This window comes from Vombatus ursinus, unplaced genomic scaffold, assembly GCF_900497805.2.
Source record: "Vombatus ursinus unplaced genomic scaffold, bare-nosed wombat genome assembly UNPS02014833.1, whole genome shotgun sequence".
Lineage (NCBI taxonomy): Eukaryota > Metazoa > Chordata > Mammalia > Diprotodontia > Vombatidae > Vombatus > Vombatus ursinus.
Window position 1 is genome coordinate 2914702 of NW_020954611.1, and position 14338 is coordinate 2929039.

Consider the following 14338-nt stretch of genomic DNA (forward strand, 5'->3'; position numbering starts at 1 on the left):
AAACTACCCCGATATCTTTGCCAAGAAAACCCCAAATGGGGTCACGAAGAGTCGGGCATGACTGAAAAACAACAGAATGACAAACTTGGGCAAGTCCCTTAACTTCTCTGGGCTTTGTTTTCCCCCCTCTGTAAAATGGGATAATGATTCTTGCACTTCTTACATTATAAGGTCATTGTGAGGAAAGTGCATTGTATTCTATATAACTGATATTTATTTATTATTTTTTATTGATTGATTTATTTTGATTTATTTAATTTATTTATTATTTATTGGTTTTTTATTATTATTTCAGCATTTGGTTTGTCAGTTGTATTAAATATTAAAAAGAAAATCAGATCCATTAATAGCCTCTCATTCCAAATTCCACTTCTCTTATAATGGATTTCTCTCTTTTTCTGAAGGCCTCCCTTCCCAAGGCTGAAGTGGATAACTTTCCCTCTCTTTAATTCTACTAAGCAGATATTTATAAGGACCACCTTTGTGCAAGGTGCTGGGAATATTTAAAGACAAAACCAAAGCAGTCCCTGCCCTCTTGAAGCTTGTCTTCTCCCCAAGATAAATTGTATTCGAAGTAAAAACAAAGTGATTTTAGGAAGAGAGGAATCCACTGGTAACAGGGACACAGGAAAAGCTTGACCCTTGAGCTGAGCCTGGGAGGGAACTGGATTATAATCTACCTGTGTCAGGTCCTGGACCCTGGACAGGAGGCGTTACCTAGTTCTAGCCTTGAAATCTCCTGCCCCTACCCAGGGTCACCTCAGAAACAGCAGAGGTTCTCTTGTGTATTTAAATGAGCCTCAGCTCCTCAAGATAACAAATGCATTAAATATTATGATAGGTGTATTGGTTTGTATCTGGGTTTTGGCAATAGCAAGCCCATCCCCACAAAGCCCATTTCCAGTTGTGGGTCCTTTGGCTTGGGCAGCATTCTAGACATCTTTCCTCTGCCTCTTATGGGTCTACGTGTCCAGGGCCAAAGGCAGTGACTCTTTTGCTCTGTTCTATGCATGGTCCCACTCCACTGCTCTCTGTCCACTGTTAGGCTCTTGTCTCTGCCTCTTAGCATAGCACAAACAGTATGTACATGACATGGCATCTGTCCCCCAGCAATTTGGGTCCATGCTGGCTTTACTTCAACATGGTGGATAACCTGGTAGTTCTGGGTTGGTGCATTCTACATATACCTTTGGGCTTCCTAGCCATCTTGTCGGGGAGGGTGGGTAAGGGAGAGGAGAGAGATTGCTTTAACTCCTATTGGCACATTCCCACTACATATGAGTGTATATTAAGTAGTAGTTTATTGATATATACAGAGTATTCCAAAAGTCTTAGTGCAGTAAGCCCTTTTTAGAGCTTAAAACTGCCCTAAAACTTTTGAGACACCTTGTGTTTATGTTCTAATCTGCTTTTTTATTATGAGGCTAGGCACTTAGTCAATTGTCAATTATTATAAAGTTGATTTTTCTTTCCTATATATAACTGAAGTTACCCAAAAAGTATTATTAAAACATCCGTTTTAGTAGTAAGCAATTCCAGCAAAAAAAAAAAAAAAAAGTTTCTGGCCTATGAGTTAGAACTAGAGGGATCTAGGTTTGCCAATGACTGGTTATCTGATTTTAGTTGCCACTTTCTTTTCTTAGGACTCAATTTCCTTATTTGTAAAATAGAGTTGGATTTATATAATGAAATTGGATTAGACAAATAACACTTTTGCATAGCACTCTATAAAGTTTACAAAATGTTTTTCTTATAGCCACCCTATGTGACTCATTTATAGGACAAAAGTCATCATTTTGTAGATGAGGAAAGAGACTCAGAAAGGTGAAAGAATCTGTCCATAGTTTGTTGTTGTTGAGTTAGTTCAGTTGTGTCCTACTCTTTGTGACCCCGTTGGGGTTTTTCTTTGCAAAGATACTGGAGTGGTTTGCCACTTCCACATGGCTAGTAAATATCAGAGGTAGCATTTGAGTCCGATTCTCTTCTGACTCTTTCCAACATCGTGCTGTTGAGTTCTCCTCTGTAAAGTTATTTTCAAACTTTTATGATTCTATCATTGTATGAGTGTTGTCTAGAGTGGTTCTTAGAGACCTGAATTTCAGTCCCTCCGTCTCAACATAATAGAGCATCATAAATTGGCTGTGGAAACACAGTTTTCTTTAAGGTTAATAATACTAAAATTCTCATCTCAGCATCTTTTATTGATCTGGGCGTAGCCTGCTGGTTGTATGATCATTAACATGTGTTCTTGTGCTTGACACAAATTCAAGAGCTGGTTGAACGCCTGGTCCCAGTGGAGATTAATAGATCAGTGTCCATCAAGGCCCAAGTTTCTCCATGCAGCTTTCTTTGACCCTTAGATGAAAGTGATTTTTCCCTCCTCAAATGTCCCTTTGCTTGACTCCATTTGCTCCTATCATATTCTCCTCTGTATTATGTTAATTAGTGTAAATGCTGTATTGACCCTTTCACCCTTACGCCTTTAGACAATCAGCTCGTTGAAGGCAGAAACTATGACCACGTCTTTTTTCCTCTTTGTGCCCCACAGTGCTTCAGATATAGTTGCTTAATAAACACTCATTCTATTGAATGAGTAGTCTTTATTTTAGCATCTCTAATGGAGTGTTGCAGGGTTCCTGTTTCTAGACATTTTAATCAATTACTTGGATGAAGGCCTTGTTGGCATGCTTGTCAGATTTTTAGTTAACATTAAAGCTGGGAGGGATGTGGTAAATGATAGCCTCAGGATTCTTTCTGATAGGTCTATAACTTAAAATAATGGACCACCAGATCCAATAAGATGAAATTTAATGCAAATAAATGTCAAGTCCCACATCAACTTTAGCAATAATACGGGATGGAGCTGAAGGGAGGCGTATGAATAAAAACCTGAGAGGAATTGGTCCAACCATTACAGAAAGCAATTTGGAATTGTACAAAAATGACTAAAATATCCATACTATTTGACCCATAGATCACACTGCTAGGTATGTACTCCAAGAAGGTTCAAGGCAGAAGGAAAGGCCTCCCATAAATCTTCATAGCACTATTCTTTTTTGTAATAGCAAAGATTTGGAAACAAAATAGATGATCAAAGATTTGGGAAGCAGATAATATGGGTATGTTAATGCTCTGGAATATTACTGAAGTGTGAGAAGTGATGAACAGGAAGAATTCAGAGAATCATGGGAAGACTTATATAAACTGATGCAGAGTAAAGTAAGCAAAGTAAAGAAAACAATGATTACAGTAATATAAATGGAAGGAATGTGAACCAAAACTGAAAACCATATAATTATAATGACCAAGTGTGTCCCTGGAAAAGAATTGAGAAAATGTACACATCTCCTGGCCCTGGAGTCAGGAGGATCTGAGTTCAAATCCTGCCTCAGACTCTTACTAGCTGTTTGCCTCAGTTTCTTCATCTGTAAAATGAGCTGGAGAAGGAAATGGTGAACCGCTCCAATATCTCTGCCAAGAAAACCCCAAATGGTGTCATGGAGAGTCAGACACGACTGAAATGATACAACAACAACAACATGCCTCCTTCCCTTTGCTTGTAGAAGAAGGGGGTTATGGGTGTGAAATATTAAATATATTGTCAAATATGATTGATTTTTTATAATAAGCCTAAGACTGAACCTGAAGAAAAACTTACTTCAATCATCATAGGATTTTTGAAGAGTAATCAGATAAGATGGAATAGTAGGGTGTCATGCTATCACCTTTCTTGTTTTTTTCCATTAAAACCAATGTCTCTTATTCTTAGCACAGTGTCTGGCACCTAGTAGGTACTGTATAAATGCTTATTTCTTTCCCTTCCCCTAATATACTTTCTCTGTGCCAAGGCTCCTAGATACTATAACTTTCATGCTTACTTTAAGTTCCCTCCCTTTTCTTGTGTTGCCACTTAGGGCCATAACTAGTGATTTTTGCTCCTGAGGTGATCAGTAGGGCAGAGACGGATGTGGCCACTGAGAGCAGGAAGCATATCCTCGAATGTGGGAAGATTCTATACTATTGAAGGGCGAATGACTGTCACTGCTACCACTGGTGACACAACACATTACAGAAGGAGGAGGTAGAAGTGCGGGCCAGGTAGTCAGAAGAAGAAGCTCATCTCAGTATGGTGCCATTAGCATCCCCGACATTTCTTTTTCTGGGCAAAATACTGATGGTTTTGCCCCTAGTTTCAGCTCTACAGCTTTGCCACCACTTCTGGCCTGGTTCACCCTATTGCTCTTTCCAACCCAATGAACATGTTGGGTGTTTTTGTTTTGTTTTTGTTTGTTTGTTTTTTTTTTTTGCAATCTGGCTTCAGCTGTCTGCAGCCTTCTGGCCCAGAGTTTCTGATGTCTCAAGCCCTCCAGAAATTAGCATAAGGGCTGAGAATTGTGAACAGAAGAAAATTGCTGAAAGTTCTCTTGGATGGGCTCAAGGGGAACACAAAAGGATTGTCAAGATGGGAAAGTATGAGCAATAGACAAATTTCTTCATCCTGGGAATAAGGGATCGGGAAAGGAGGCATTTGATGGCATGAAATAGGCACTAGGGAAACCCCACTACTGGGGAGTAAGACCTAGCACCTTTGTTAACATGCTTAAGTGACTAGCTGGACATGATGGAGAGTAGTCAAAGGTATCAGGAAGAACTGTGGGCTACTGAAGCTGTTTATAGATTTTTGGAGAGCTGACAAAGTGAGATAAGAAAAAAGCTATTTTGTTTGGTTTTACTAAGGGGGGATTAATTATGTCTTTCTGGGCCTCAGTTGCCTCAAATATATAAAATGGAGGGTTGATCATAGAATTTGGAAGGGAATTTAGACATTTCAGTTTAACTCTTGTCATTTTACAGATGAAGAAATTGAGGCTAGAGAGGTTAAGAAATTTGCCCAAGATCACATAGATAGTCTTTAGTAGAGTTTCAAAACCAGAACTGTAGATTTCAAATAAAACATTCTTTCTGCTATACCATGCTTCTTTCAAAGGGCTCCTCTAGCTCTAACAGTTTATGAGTCTATGGGAATTTCTTGTCATTCATATCTAATTACCTTTCTGCATAATTGCAATTCATAGATTCATAGAACCAAAATTGGTTTTAGCCTGAAGGGAGAAACTTATAGTGTGGAAGTAACTTTCGATGAATCTGTCCTTGTTTCCTTTTATGGCTATATGTTTTTAAAAAGTACTCATTCATACTTATTCACAAAATTCACAAATTTAAAGGCAGTTAAGTAGTCCTATAGACACGAAACATTTTCTTCTTTCATATTTTTTGTTTGTTTTTTGTGAGGCAATCGGGGTTAAGTGACTTGCCCAGGGTCACATGGCTAGTAAGTGTCAAGTGTCTGAGGCCTAATTTGAACTCAGGTCCTCCTGACTCCAGGGCCAGTGCTCTGTCCACTGCACCATCTAGCTGCCCCTGGTTAATTATTTTTAATAGAAATACAAACCTTAGCATTAGGTTGAACAAACCTAATAGGGACATCCAAAGCATTTGATTTTGAAGATTCATTCATCTATTGAACATTTACTTTGATAGGTTAGAGGAGATACAATTTTTTTGGGGTAAGGCATTGTCACTGCCCTCAAGGGGTTTACAATCTAGTAACAGAAAGTAAGGCACAACCACCAGTAACTAATTGCTATATTGCATGATATGTGAATATTAAAGATATAAAACAGTGAAATGTGAGATGTGACAGGACCTGGGATTAGTTAGTTATTTCATTTACAGTATACCACACTGTGTGGCTGTCAATGGCACTGTCTGTTGGGTTTATCCTTGGAACCAAATGAGATTTCTGCTGTTACAAGATGTTTATTTGTCCTTTAAAAAGAAAACATGAATTGTTTCTCTAAAGAAATACCAAATTCCAAATATAGGATCCCTCCAAATATATATTGTACACTTAACGTGAAATCTTTTTGAGCTAAGTAAACATACAGCTATGAACTGATAAGCAATTACACGTTATTCTATTCCTTTTTTGTTTACTGTATAATTAAAATACCTTTTCCAGTTCCAATAGTTGATTTCTTCATGTTTGTCTCCGTCAATCTTCTTGCCTTTATTATTTGTGTTATTCTCTGAGATGTTGGTCATTGGCTGTATTGTGTTTTGTTTAAATCAGAATTTTTTGGGGGGGGGTATGGTCTTAATTCAGACCAGTTCTGTCCTTTTCACTTCTGAAACATCTTCTCTTTCGACATGCCATAAAAAACTGAATAAACATTCATCCGTGTGGCTCCTAATTATAGTAAGATCCTTTTTTTAAGGTATACTGTGAAATGAAGTGATTTTTCCTGAAGGGCACCGAGTGATCCAGGACACAGAAAAAGTCATATTACCCTTAGGTTTTACCCCAAAGTTCTAACCATTAGCCTTTCATCTTTCCAGTGTGACCTTGGCTGAGTTAATTCATCCCTATGGGCCCTTGTTACTTCATATGTAAAATGTGGAGAGTGGATCGAGTGCCCTCTGATGTCCTTTCCAGCTTCAACATTTTATAGTTTTATGATTTTTCTTTTAAGAACTAAGGAATTTGGTGTTTTGTTACTATGGGCAAGTCTCTGAGGCCTCAATTTTCTCTTTTGTAAAATAAGGAAGTTAGATGATATGATCTCTAATTTGTAATATTCTAATAATCTATGACACACCTGTCTTAAAATGGTTATAACCAAGCTAATAACATCTTTTTTTCTCAGCTTCTTGGGACAAGCCACATGCTGCATCTTTCTTGGTACAATACGAAAGAAAACCTTTAAAGCACCACATCTCACAAACCACAGAAGTTTCGGATGAAAGAACTGAGCAATAAAGAGCTCTTATCGATCATTCCCCCAAAAGGAGAAACCGAGGTCTAGGGAGGCAAGGCAGTTTGGCCAAGATTACAGTCCGAACTGGGGTCATTGCCAGTCTAGAACTAGGATCTCCAGATACCAAAGTCCAGTAGTCCTTCAATAGCAGGCTTCTCTTTCAACTTGTTTTCCTATATAGGCAGTTTCCTGTCTTAACTGCTTTGGCTTTCTCTGCTGTGTTCATTTGACTCCAACTTTACTTGATTATATTGGAGTTTCTGCTGATGTTTGGCTTGAAGAGGGCAATTTTGTTGTTCTGTTGTTTCAGACTTGCCCATTTAGGGTTTTCTTGGCAAAGATACTAGAGTGGTTTGCCATTTTCCTACTCCATCTCATTTTACAGATGAGGAAACTGAGGCAAAGAGGGTTAAGTAACTTGTCTAGGATCACACAGCTAGTAAGTGTCTGAGGCCAGATTTGAACTCAGGAAAATGAGTCTTCCTGACTCCAGGCCCAGTACTCAATACACTGTGCCACCTAGCTGCCTAGATGATCTCTAAGGTCCCTTTCAGCTCCAATAATTCTATGATTTTATTAAAAAAAAAAAAAGGTTGTTTTCCCTAGAAGCCTATGGGAGAGTGTATCTTGTGTCCTAGGCAGAGCAAGGTTCATAGTTGGGCCTGAGCTAAACTATTTCACCTTCACAGGCCAAACGCATCATTACTTGCCTCTCCCAGTCGCCGTTGAACCCAGCTAGAGTCAGGAAACCTGGGTTTTGATCTTTGTTCTGCCACTGACTTTCTGTGGGATCTTGGGCAATTTTCTGTACATCTCTGGACTTTAGATTCCATATCTAAAAATGGGGGAAATAGGCAACTGTTGCCTTGATTTTCAAAAAAGGGAAGAAAATAAAAATGGCAAACTAGAAGTCAATGAGTTTTCTTTTCTTTCCCTTTTTTTTTTTTTTTTTTTTTTTTTAGTAAACTGGTAGATTAGGGGAATGCAGTAGAATTACAATTGTGCTATAAGAAATGGCAAGCAGGATGGTTTCAGAAATACCTGGGAATTACATGAACTGAAGTTAATTGAAGTGAGCAGAACCAGAAGAACATTGTACATAGTAACAGCAATAGTGTATGATGGACAACTGTGAATGACTTAGCTCTTCTCAACAATATAGAGATCTAAGATAATTCCGAAGGACTTATGATGGAAAATATGGTCTGTATTTTTGTTCACAATGTGACAAATATGGAAATGTTTTGCATAATTGAACATGTATAACCTATATAAAATTGCTTGCCTTCTTAATGAAGGGAGGAAGGGAAGTGTTACACATGGGTTCAAAAAATCAACTTCACAAGTATAAGATAATGAAGATGTATTAAGACACAGGGGTTTTGTGTGTGTGTGTGTGTGTGTGTGTGTGTGTGTGTGTGGAAAAGATCTGGGCATTTTGGCAGACTGCAATCTCAGCTTGAGTTGGTGGTACGGTATGACAGCCAAAAAAAAGGCTATGCAATTGTGGGCTCCATGGGGAGGTAGTGTTTAGGAGTAAGTGATAGTTCCCATATACTCTGTGCTGGTCAGACCAAACTTGGAGTATTGTATTCGGTTCTGGGTGACACATCTTAGGAATGACATTAATAAGGTATAACATACCCAAAGGAAGTTGATCAGAATGGTGACCAGCATGCAGGTCAGGCCATATTAGTACTGGCTGAAGGAACCTGCAGTGTTGAACCCGGAGAAGAGAAGACTCAAGAGGGACATGAGAGCTGCATTTAAACATTAGATGGACTGTTGTATGGAAGAGGGGCGGCTAGGTGGCGCAGTGGAGAGATTGCTAGGGCTGCTCTAGGGAAGACTCCTGTGTTCAAATCTGGCCTCGGGCACTTACTACGTGTGTGACCCTGGTGACTTAACCCCGTTTGCCTCAGTTTTCTCATCTGTAAAAGAGCTGAAGAAGGGAATCGTAAGACATTCCAGTATCTTTTTCCAAGAAAACTCCAAATGCAGTCGGTCATGAAGAGTCAGACACAACTGAAAAATGACCGAACTCTATGGAAGAAGGATTAGAATTGTTTCCTTTGACCCCAGAGAACAACACTTGGAAGAGCAGTTGGAAATTAGAAACAGATGAACTTGATGGAAAGGTGGGAAGGAAAACTTCCTAAGAATCAGAGCTCCCCACGAGTGGAATGGCTTGCCTCAAGTAGGGGAGAGAGATTCTCCTTGCTTGCGCTTGTCAGGATGGATGACCACTTGTCAGAAGGGATTCTTCGGGGAGTATGGGTTGGACTGGGTGACCCCAGAGGTCTCTTCAAACTCCGAAATTCTCTTATTTCTAATGTCAGTTTCACAGGACTATAACTAACCTACATGAAACACTACAAATGCGATGGGCTCCTGTTGTGATTTATTGAAATCAATGATTTTGAGTGACATAGAAGCCTAAAACGGGGTCATAAGCCTTATGTGTCTCACCCTCACCCTCAACACCAACCAGACTTGCCCCGTAGGCCACTAAACTGAGTGTCTGGGAAGCAACATCTAAAACCAGAGCAGAGGTATCTGGTGTTCACAGACAAACGTGAACGCTGTCTGAATTCTTAGAGCAGAATCTTTAAAATGATGCCTGGAACTGTTCTAGATGTTAGAAGGCCTTTGCTCTTGTTTTATGCCATCACCAAATGTAACCTGGATTTACAATAATCCAGGCAAAAAGAGGCCATATACCATTGAACAGATCTGGGTTCAAATGCCCAGCTCTCTGCCCCATACTGGACATGGACCCTGGGCAAATTATTTAACTTCTCAGTGCCCCAGTCAGATCTCCAAGACTCTAAGTTGCAGTGAAGTGTTGGTGTGCTTTGGCAAAGAGAATTTCCCCATGGGGAGTTCTCTATACCAATGAAATCACAGTTTCAGCTCTGCTCCCTGCCAAGAAAATCATGATGGATTTTTTTCAAGTTAACACTTAACAGGCATGAACAGTGGGGCTGAATCTCACCCCTTTTGGTAGATTAGCTTGTGACATTCCTGTCTTAATGGGGATTTGAAAAAATGTCATTTTATGCTCGAGTATGAGTTTTAGAAACTCGCTTTCTGAGATCTTGGAGACTCCAGATTCTCTTTGGAAAAGCCCTTGTTGATGAAAGCTTCATTTTGATAACATTCCACCAGCTAGCTGAACCCCTAGGCCGCCTGACTTAGCTTATACTGGGCTGCTTGCAGCTGTTTTCCAGCAGCTGATTGTGAAAGCAGGATGGATTTTTTTGGGGGGGGGTGGAGAAAAAAATACTTCAGTCACGTTAACCTGACAGCCGTCAGCAGAATTTAGCAGATATTTGTGGGAGTAGATTTACTATGGTTCCTTCCTGAATATATTTAGTCAGGTGAGAAATGTTATTATAGTAACATCCCACTTACATGGAGGCCTTAATTATGTGAGGACCAACTTCAGTGACCATTGATTTGGAACCTGCTGTGTGCTGAGAGAAAAGCTCTAACATTTATATAGAGCTTTCTGTGTCATTTCATTTGATACCAACAGTCTGGTGAGTTGGATAAAATTATTATTTTCTCCATTTTACTGATAAGGAAAGTGAAACTGACAGAGGTTAATAGTTCCTTGCTGGTGGTCACATAGCTAATTTCTGACGGTCTGAACTCAGGTCTTCCAGCACTTTATCCACTAAATCATGTAAGTGCTACTATGAAATGTGTGCTGGTAAAATATTAAACAACCAGATCTCCAAAAATGAATGGCATGCTTTTAAGTTTAATTTGCATTATTAACATTTTTCTCCATCCGTTTCTTAAGTTTAAACAAGCAGCAAAATAGTAAATCACGCCCTAATTTGTAGTGTTTGCTGATTTCTAGGGTGTAAATGCTGGCACTGAAAATTCAACAATTGGCTTTCCAAAGTCATTAGAGTAGGGTTGCAGGCAGTTCCAGTATATTCCTAGTTTGGTCCATGCTGTCATGGAGCTTACAGTCTAATGGGACATGTGTGTGATGGTGGTAAAAACATTACATAAATAACAATTGCAAAAAATATGAATGCTAAATAAATGCCTAGGAGATGAAAACCAAATGCTTGTTGAGGTACCAGGGGGCAAGAATTATTACTGCCTGGGGGCAAGATGCTGGTTTACCTCCAGAAAGAGATGATATTTGTGTTGTGGTTGAATTGAATTAGGAAGCAACAAGCAGTTTATTCAGCAGTTTACTCTGTGTAAAATATCATGTATAGGATTCAAAGAACTAGCACCTAGTACAGTGCGGTGCACTTAGCAGGTACTTAATAAATGACTCAGTGAATGAATGGAAGAAAAATAAAGCACAAGCACTGTCCTCAAGAATGCTATTTGTTTGTTTGTTTTTGTAGGCAATGGGGTTAAGTGACTTGCCCGGTCACACAGCTACTGAGTGTCAAGTGTCTGAGGCCAGATTTGAACTCAGGTCCTACTGACTCCAGGGCCGGTGCTCTATCCACTGCATCACCTAGCTGCCCCTAAGAATGTTATTGTTTAATGTGTGGATAAGGCATATACATAAATAATGGTGCTCCAAGGAAGAAAGGTAGTAACCATGAGTGGAGAGATTTACAAAGTGCACTAGCACTCAGAGGAGGGAGAGATCACATCTGGGTAGGGTGAGAACTGTGCCAAGTTTCAAAATTCAAGCAATAATTTTCTGAGTTGTGGCTACAATAATTGCAATATAATAATACCTTGAGTTTATATAATACTTTAAAGTTTGTAAAGGCCTTTACATGCATTATCCTTTATGATCCTCACAACCGAGTGAAGTAGGTGACACAATTATCCCCATTTTATAGATGAGAAAATGGAGGATGAGAGAAATTAAGTAACTTGTCCAGGGTCACACAGCAGCTAGTAAGTGTCTCAGGCAGGATTTGAATTCAGGTCTTCTTGAGTCTAAGTCCTGTGCTATGCCTACTACTCCGCTTAGCTGCCCATAAAATAGATGGATCCTAAAACTTGTATACTTTATTCTGTTGGAAAGGTCCTTAATCCATTATTCAGAGTTTACTGACTATTAATTTACAAATAACTTTAATAATGGTGCTTAGATTTCTCAGCCCCCAGCAAATTAGAAGCTATAAGTCATAAAAAGAAGGGCTGGATACCAGCAGGAGAGAGAAGACACAAACAGATGAGTATTTTATAGTCCAGGGCAGGAAGTAGTGGCTGTAATGATGGCCCGAGTCAATTCATCTCTTAGCACCTCAGCTTCCTCATTTCCAAAATGAGGGCGTTGGGTAGATGACTTTCATTGTCCCTGCCAGCTCAGAATCTACGATTCTAGAGTGAGAAAAGATTAACTCACATTCAGTGTGTGCATCGTTTTAGAAGACAAGGAAGTATATTTTCTTAGAGCAGAATCTTGAAAGAGGATGCTTGTAATTGCTCTAGATGTGAGGAGTGCTTTTGCTATTGTTTCATACTGTCACCAAACGTAAAAAAGATTGCCTTTCACAACTGGATAAAACAACGATTTAACATTTAACAATACAATATTTTGTTTATGTGGAAAATTCATCTTTGGTAACCGTTGTTCCCTACTGCTGCTGGCTAAAGACAGTGTCACTAGATTCTCCTCTAGTTTAGAACAAGAAGCCCAAACCTGCTTAGTATAAAAGTAATAATAATAATCACTATAATATAGAAAGTATGGGAGACTTTGTCTAAAACTTTTGTGGCTTCTATGCGTTTCAGTGAACTGAGCACATTGGTTTTTGCTTGTATTTAAATTTGAACTTAATTTCCATAGTTTTTATCATTCTGGTTCAGCATTTCCCAAATTATGATATAACAGGGAATTACTGGGGGCACTACCTAACTCTTGTTCTCCCTCTCTTATTGAGTTTCTTTATTTCCTCACAAACTACGGCATTAACAACCACAGCAACACTGTGAATGCAAATTGTAGTGCTTAAAAGTAGTTTAGGGCAGCTAGGTGGCCAATGGATAGAGCATCGACCCTGAAGTCAGGAGAACTTGAGTTCAAATCCCATCTCAGACCAGACGCTTGACATTATCTGTGTGACCCTGGGCAAGTCACTTAACTTTCAATTGCCTCGTCAAAAAAAAAAAAAGTTGTTTAAAGCATTTTCACATTCATTCTCTCTGGGAAAAGTACTGGATTTTGCATTAGAGGACCTGCTTTTGAATTTTGGCTCAGCTACTTTATCACCTTATGTGATTTTGGTCAAGTCTCTTAACTTTTATGTGCTACAAAGTACAGACTTCTGCATTGATGCAAAGGTAGTAGATTCATCCTTTGTCCCAGATGCGGCCTTAGAAAAAAAAATACCAAGTGGAGTCCAGTAAGCTCTGGTTGATTATGGTTTGACTTCGGCTCATTTTAAAGCAAGTCACACATACTGGAACTATGTTATAGAACGAAATTCATTATGAGGCAAGAAAGTACTGGAATGAATCCAAAGGGACTTCATTACTGACGCATTCAAAGAACTTTTGTATCTGTATGGGAGGTTGCTATATAGACCTTGGAGGACGGTCTTTTAGCCAATGACCTTTCTTAGACTGGGATAAAAGGCTTGTTAAAAAGAGTATTACTTTTAATTAGTAACAAACATACTTATCCATTCACAAAAAGTAAAAACAAAAACCGAACAAAATCTGAGGGGCAGTGAGGTAGCACAGTGGATAGCGTGCCAGACCTGAAGTCAGGAGGACTCATCTTCCTGAGTTCAAATCCAGCCTCAGACACTTACTAGCAGTGTTATCCTGGCAAGTCTCTATTTGCCTCAGTTTCCTCATCTGTAAAATGAGTTGAAGAAGAAAAGGGCAAACTACTTTAGTATCTCTGCCAAGAAAACCCCAAATGGGGTCATGAAGAGTAGGACAGGACTGAAATGATCAAACAGCAACACACGAAATCTGAGTTTTGACTTCTGGTCTCTTCCCTTCTCTTCTCCCTATTTTTCCAGTTCTCCTGCATTAGGTGATGTCATCCATTCTACAGCAGCTGTTGATCTGCTAGGGCAGCCTGTAACTGTTTCTTCTCCCCGTCATGATGTTTCAGTCCTGGATACTGCTGAGCTGACTGCTTCCAGGTATGCTTAGAGTCTGATTACAAGATCTGAATGATATGTGGCCACAGCCCCTTCTACTCTATCTATACTTTAGCTGTGCTGCTTTAAAAGGTTGTTGTTATTATATATGTGTAGCTAGCCTCCCATGTGGTCTGATGTGAGGGGTGCGGGGACAGTCTCCCTGCCCAGAAACACTACCTGCTCTGGTTTTTAACTAGTGCCCCAAAATCCATCATTAAAGATTCTTTCCATTGTGGTCTTCAAGGCCCTTAGTAAAAGGCATACTCCCCTGAAGATAAAGACTGTTAATAGCGTACATTTACATAATGCTTTATAATTTGACAAAGGGCTTTCCTCACAGCAACTTTGTGTGTAGGTAGTGTGTGTATTAATATTCTCATTATACAGAAAAAGACACTGAGTGCCATTACATGACCTATTTAAAGA

General features: G+C 39.3%; 1 protein-coding gene across 5 annotated transcripts in view; it reads left to right on the forward strand.

The window, feature by feature from the left end:
* The window catches only part of TACC2 (transforming acidic coiled-coil containing protein 2), a 308717-nt gene that overhangs the window by 135145 nt on the left and 159234 nt on the right, over positions 1-14338 (forward strand). For all 5 annotated transcript variants that reach the window (XM_027839765.1, XM_027839767.1, XM_027839762.1 and 2 more), the window contains one exon: positions 13787-13912. In XM_027839765.1, the coding sequence (XP_027695566.1) occupies positions 13787-13912 (126 nt within the window). The remainder of the gene's footprint in view (positions 1-13786; positions 13913-14338) is intronic.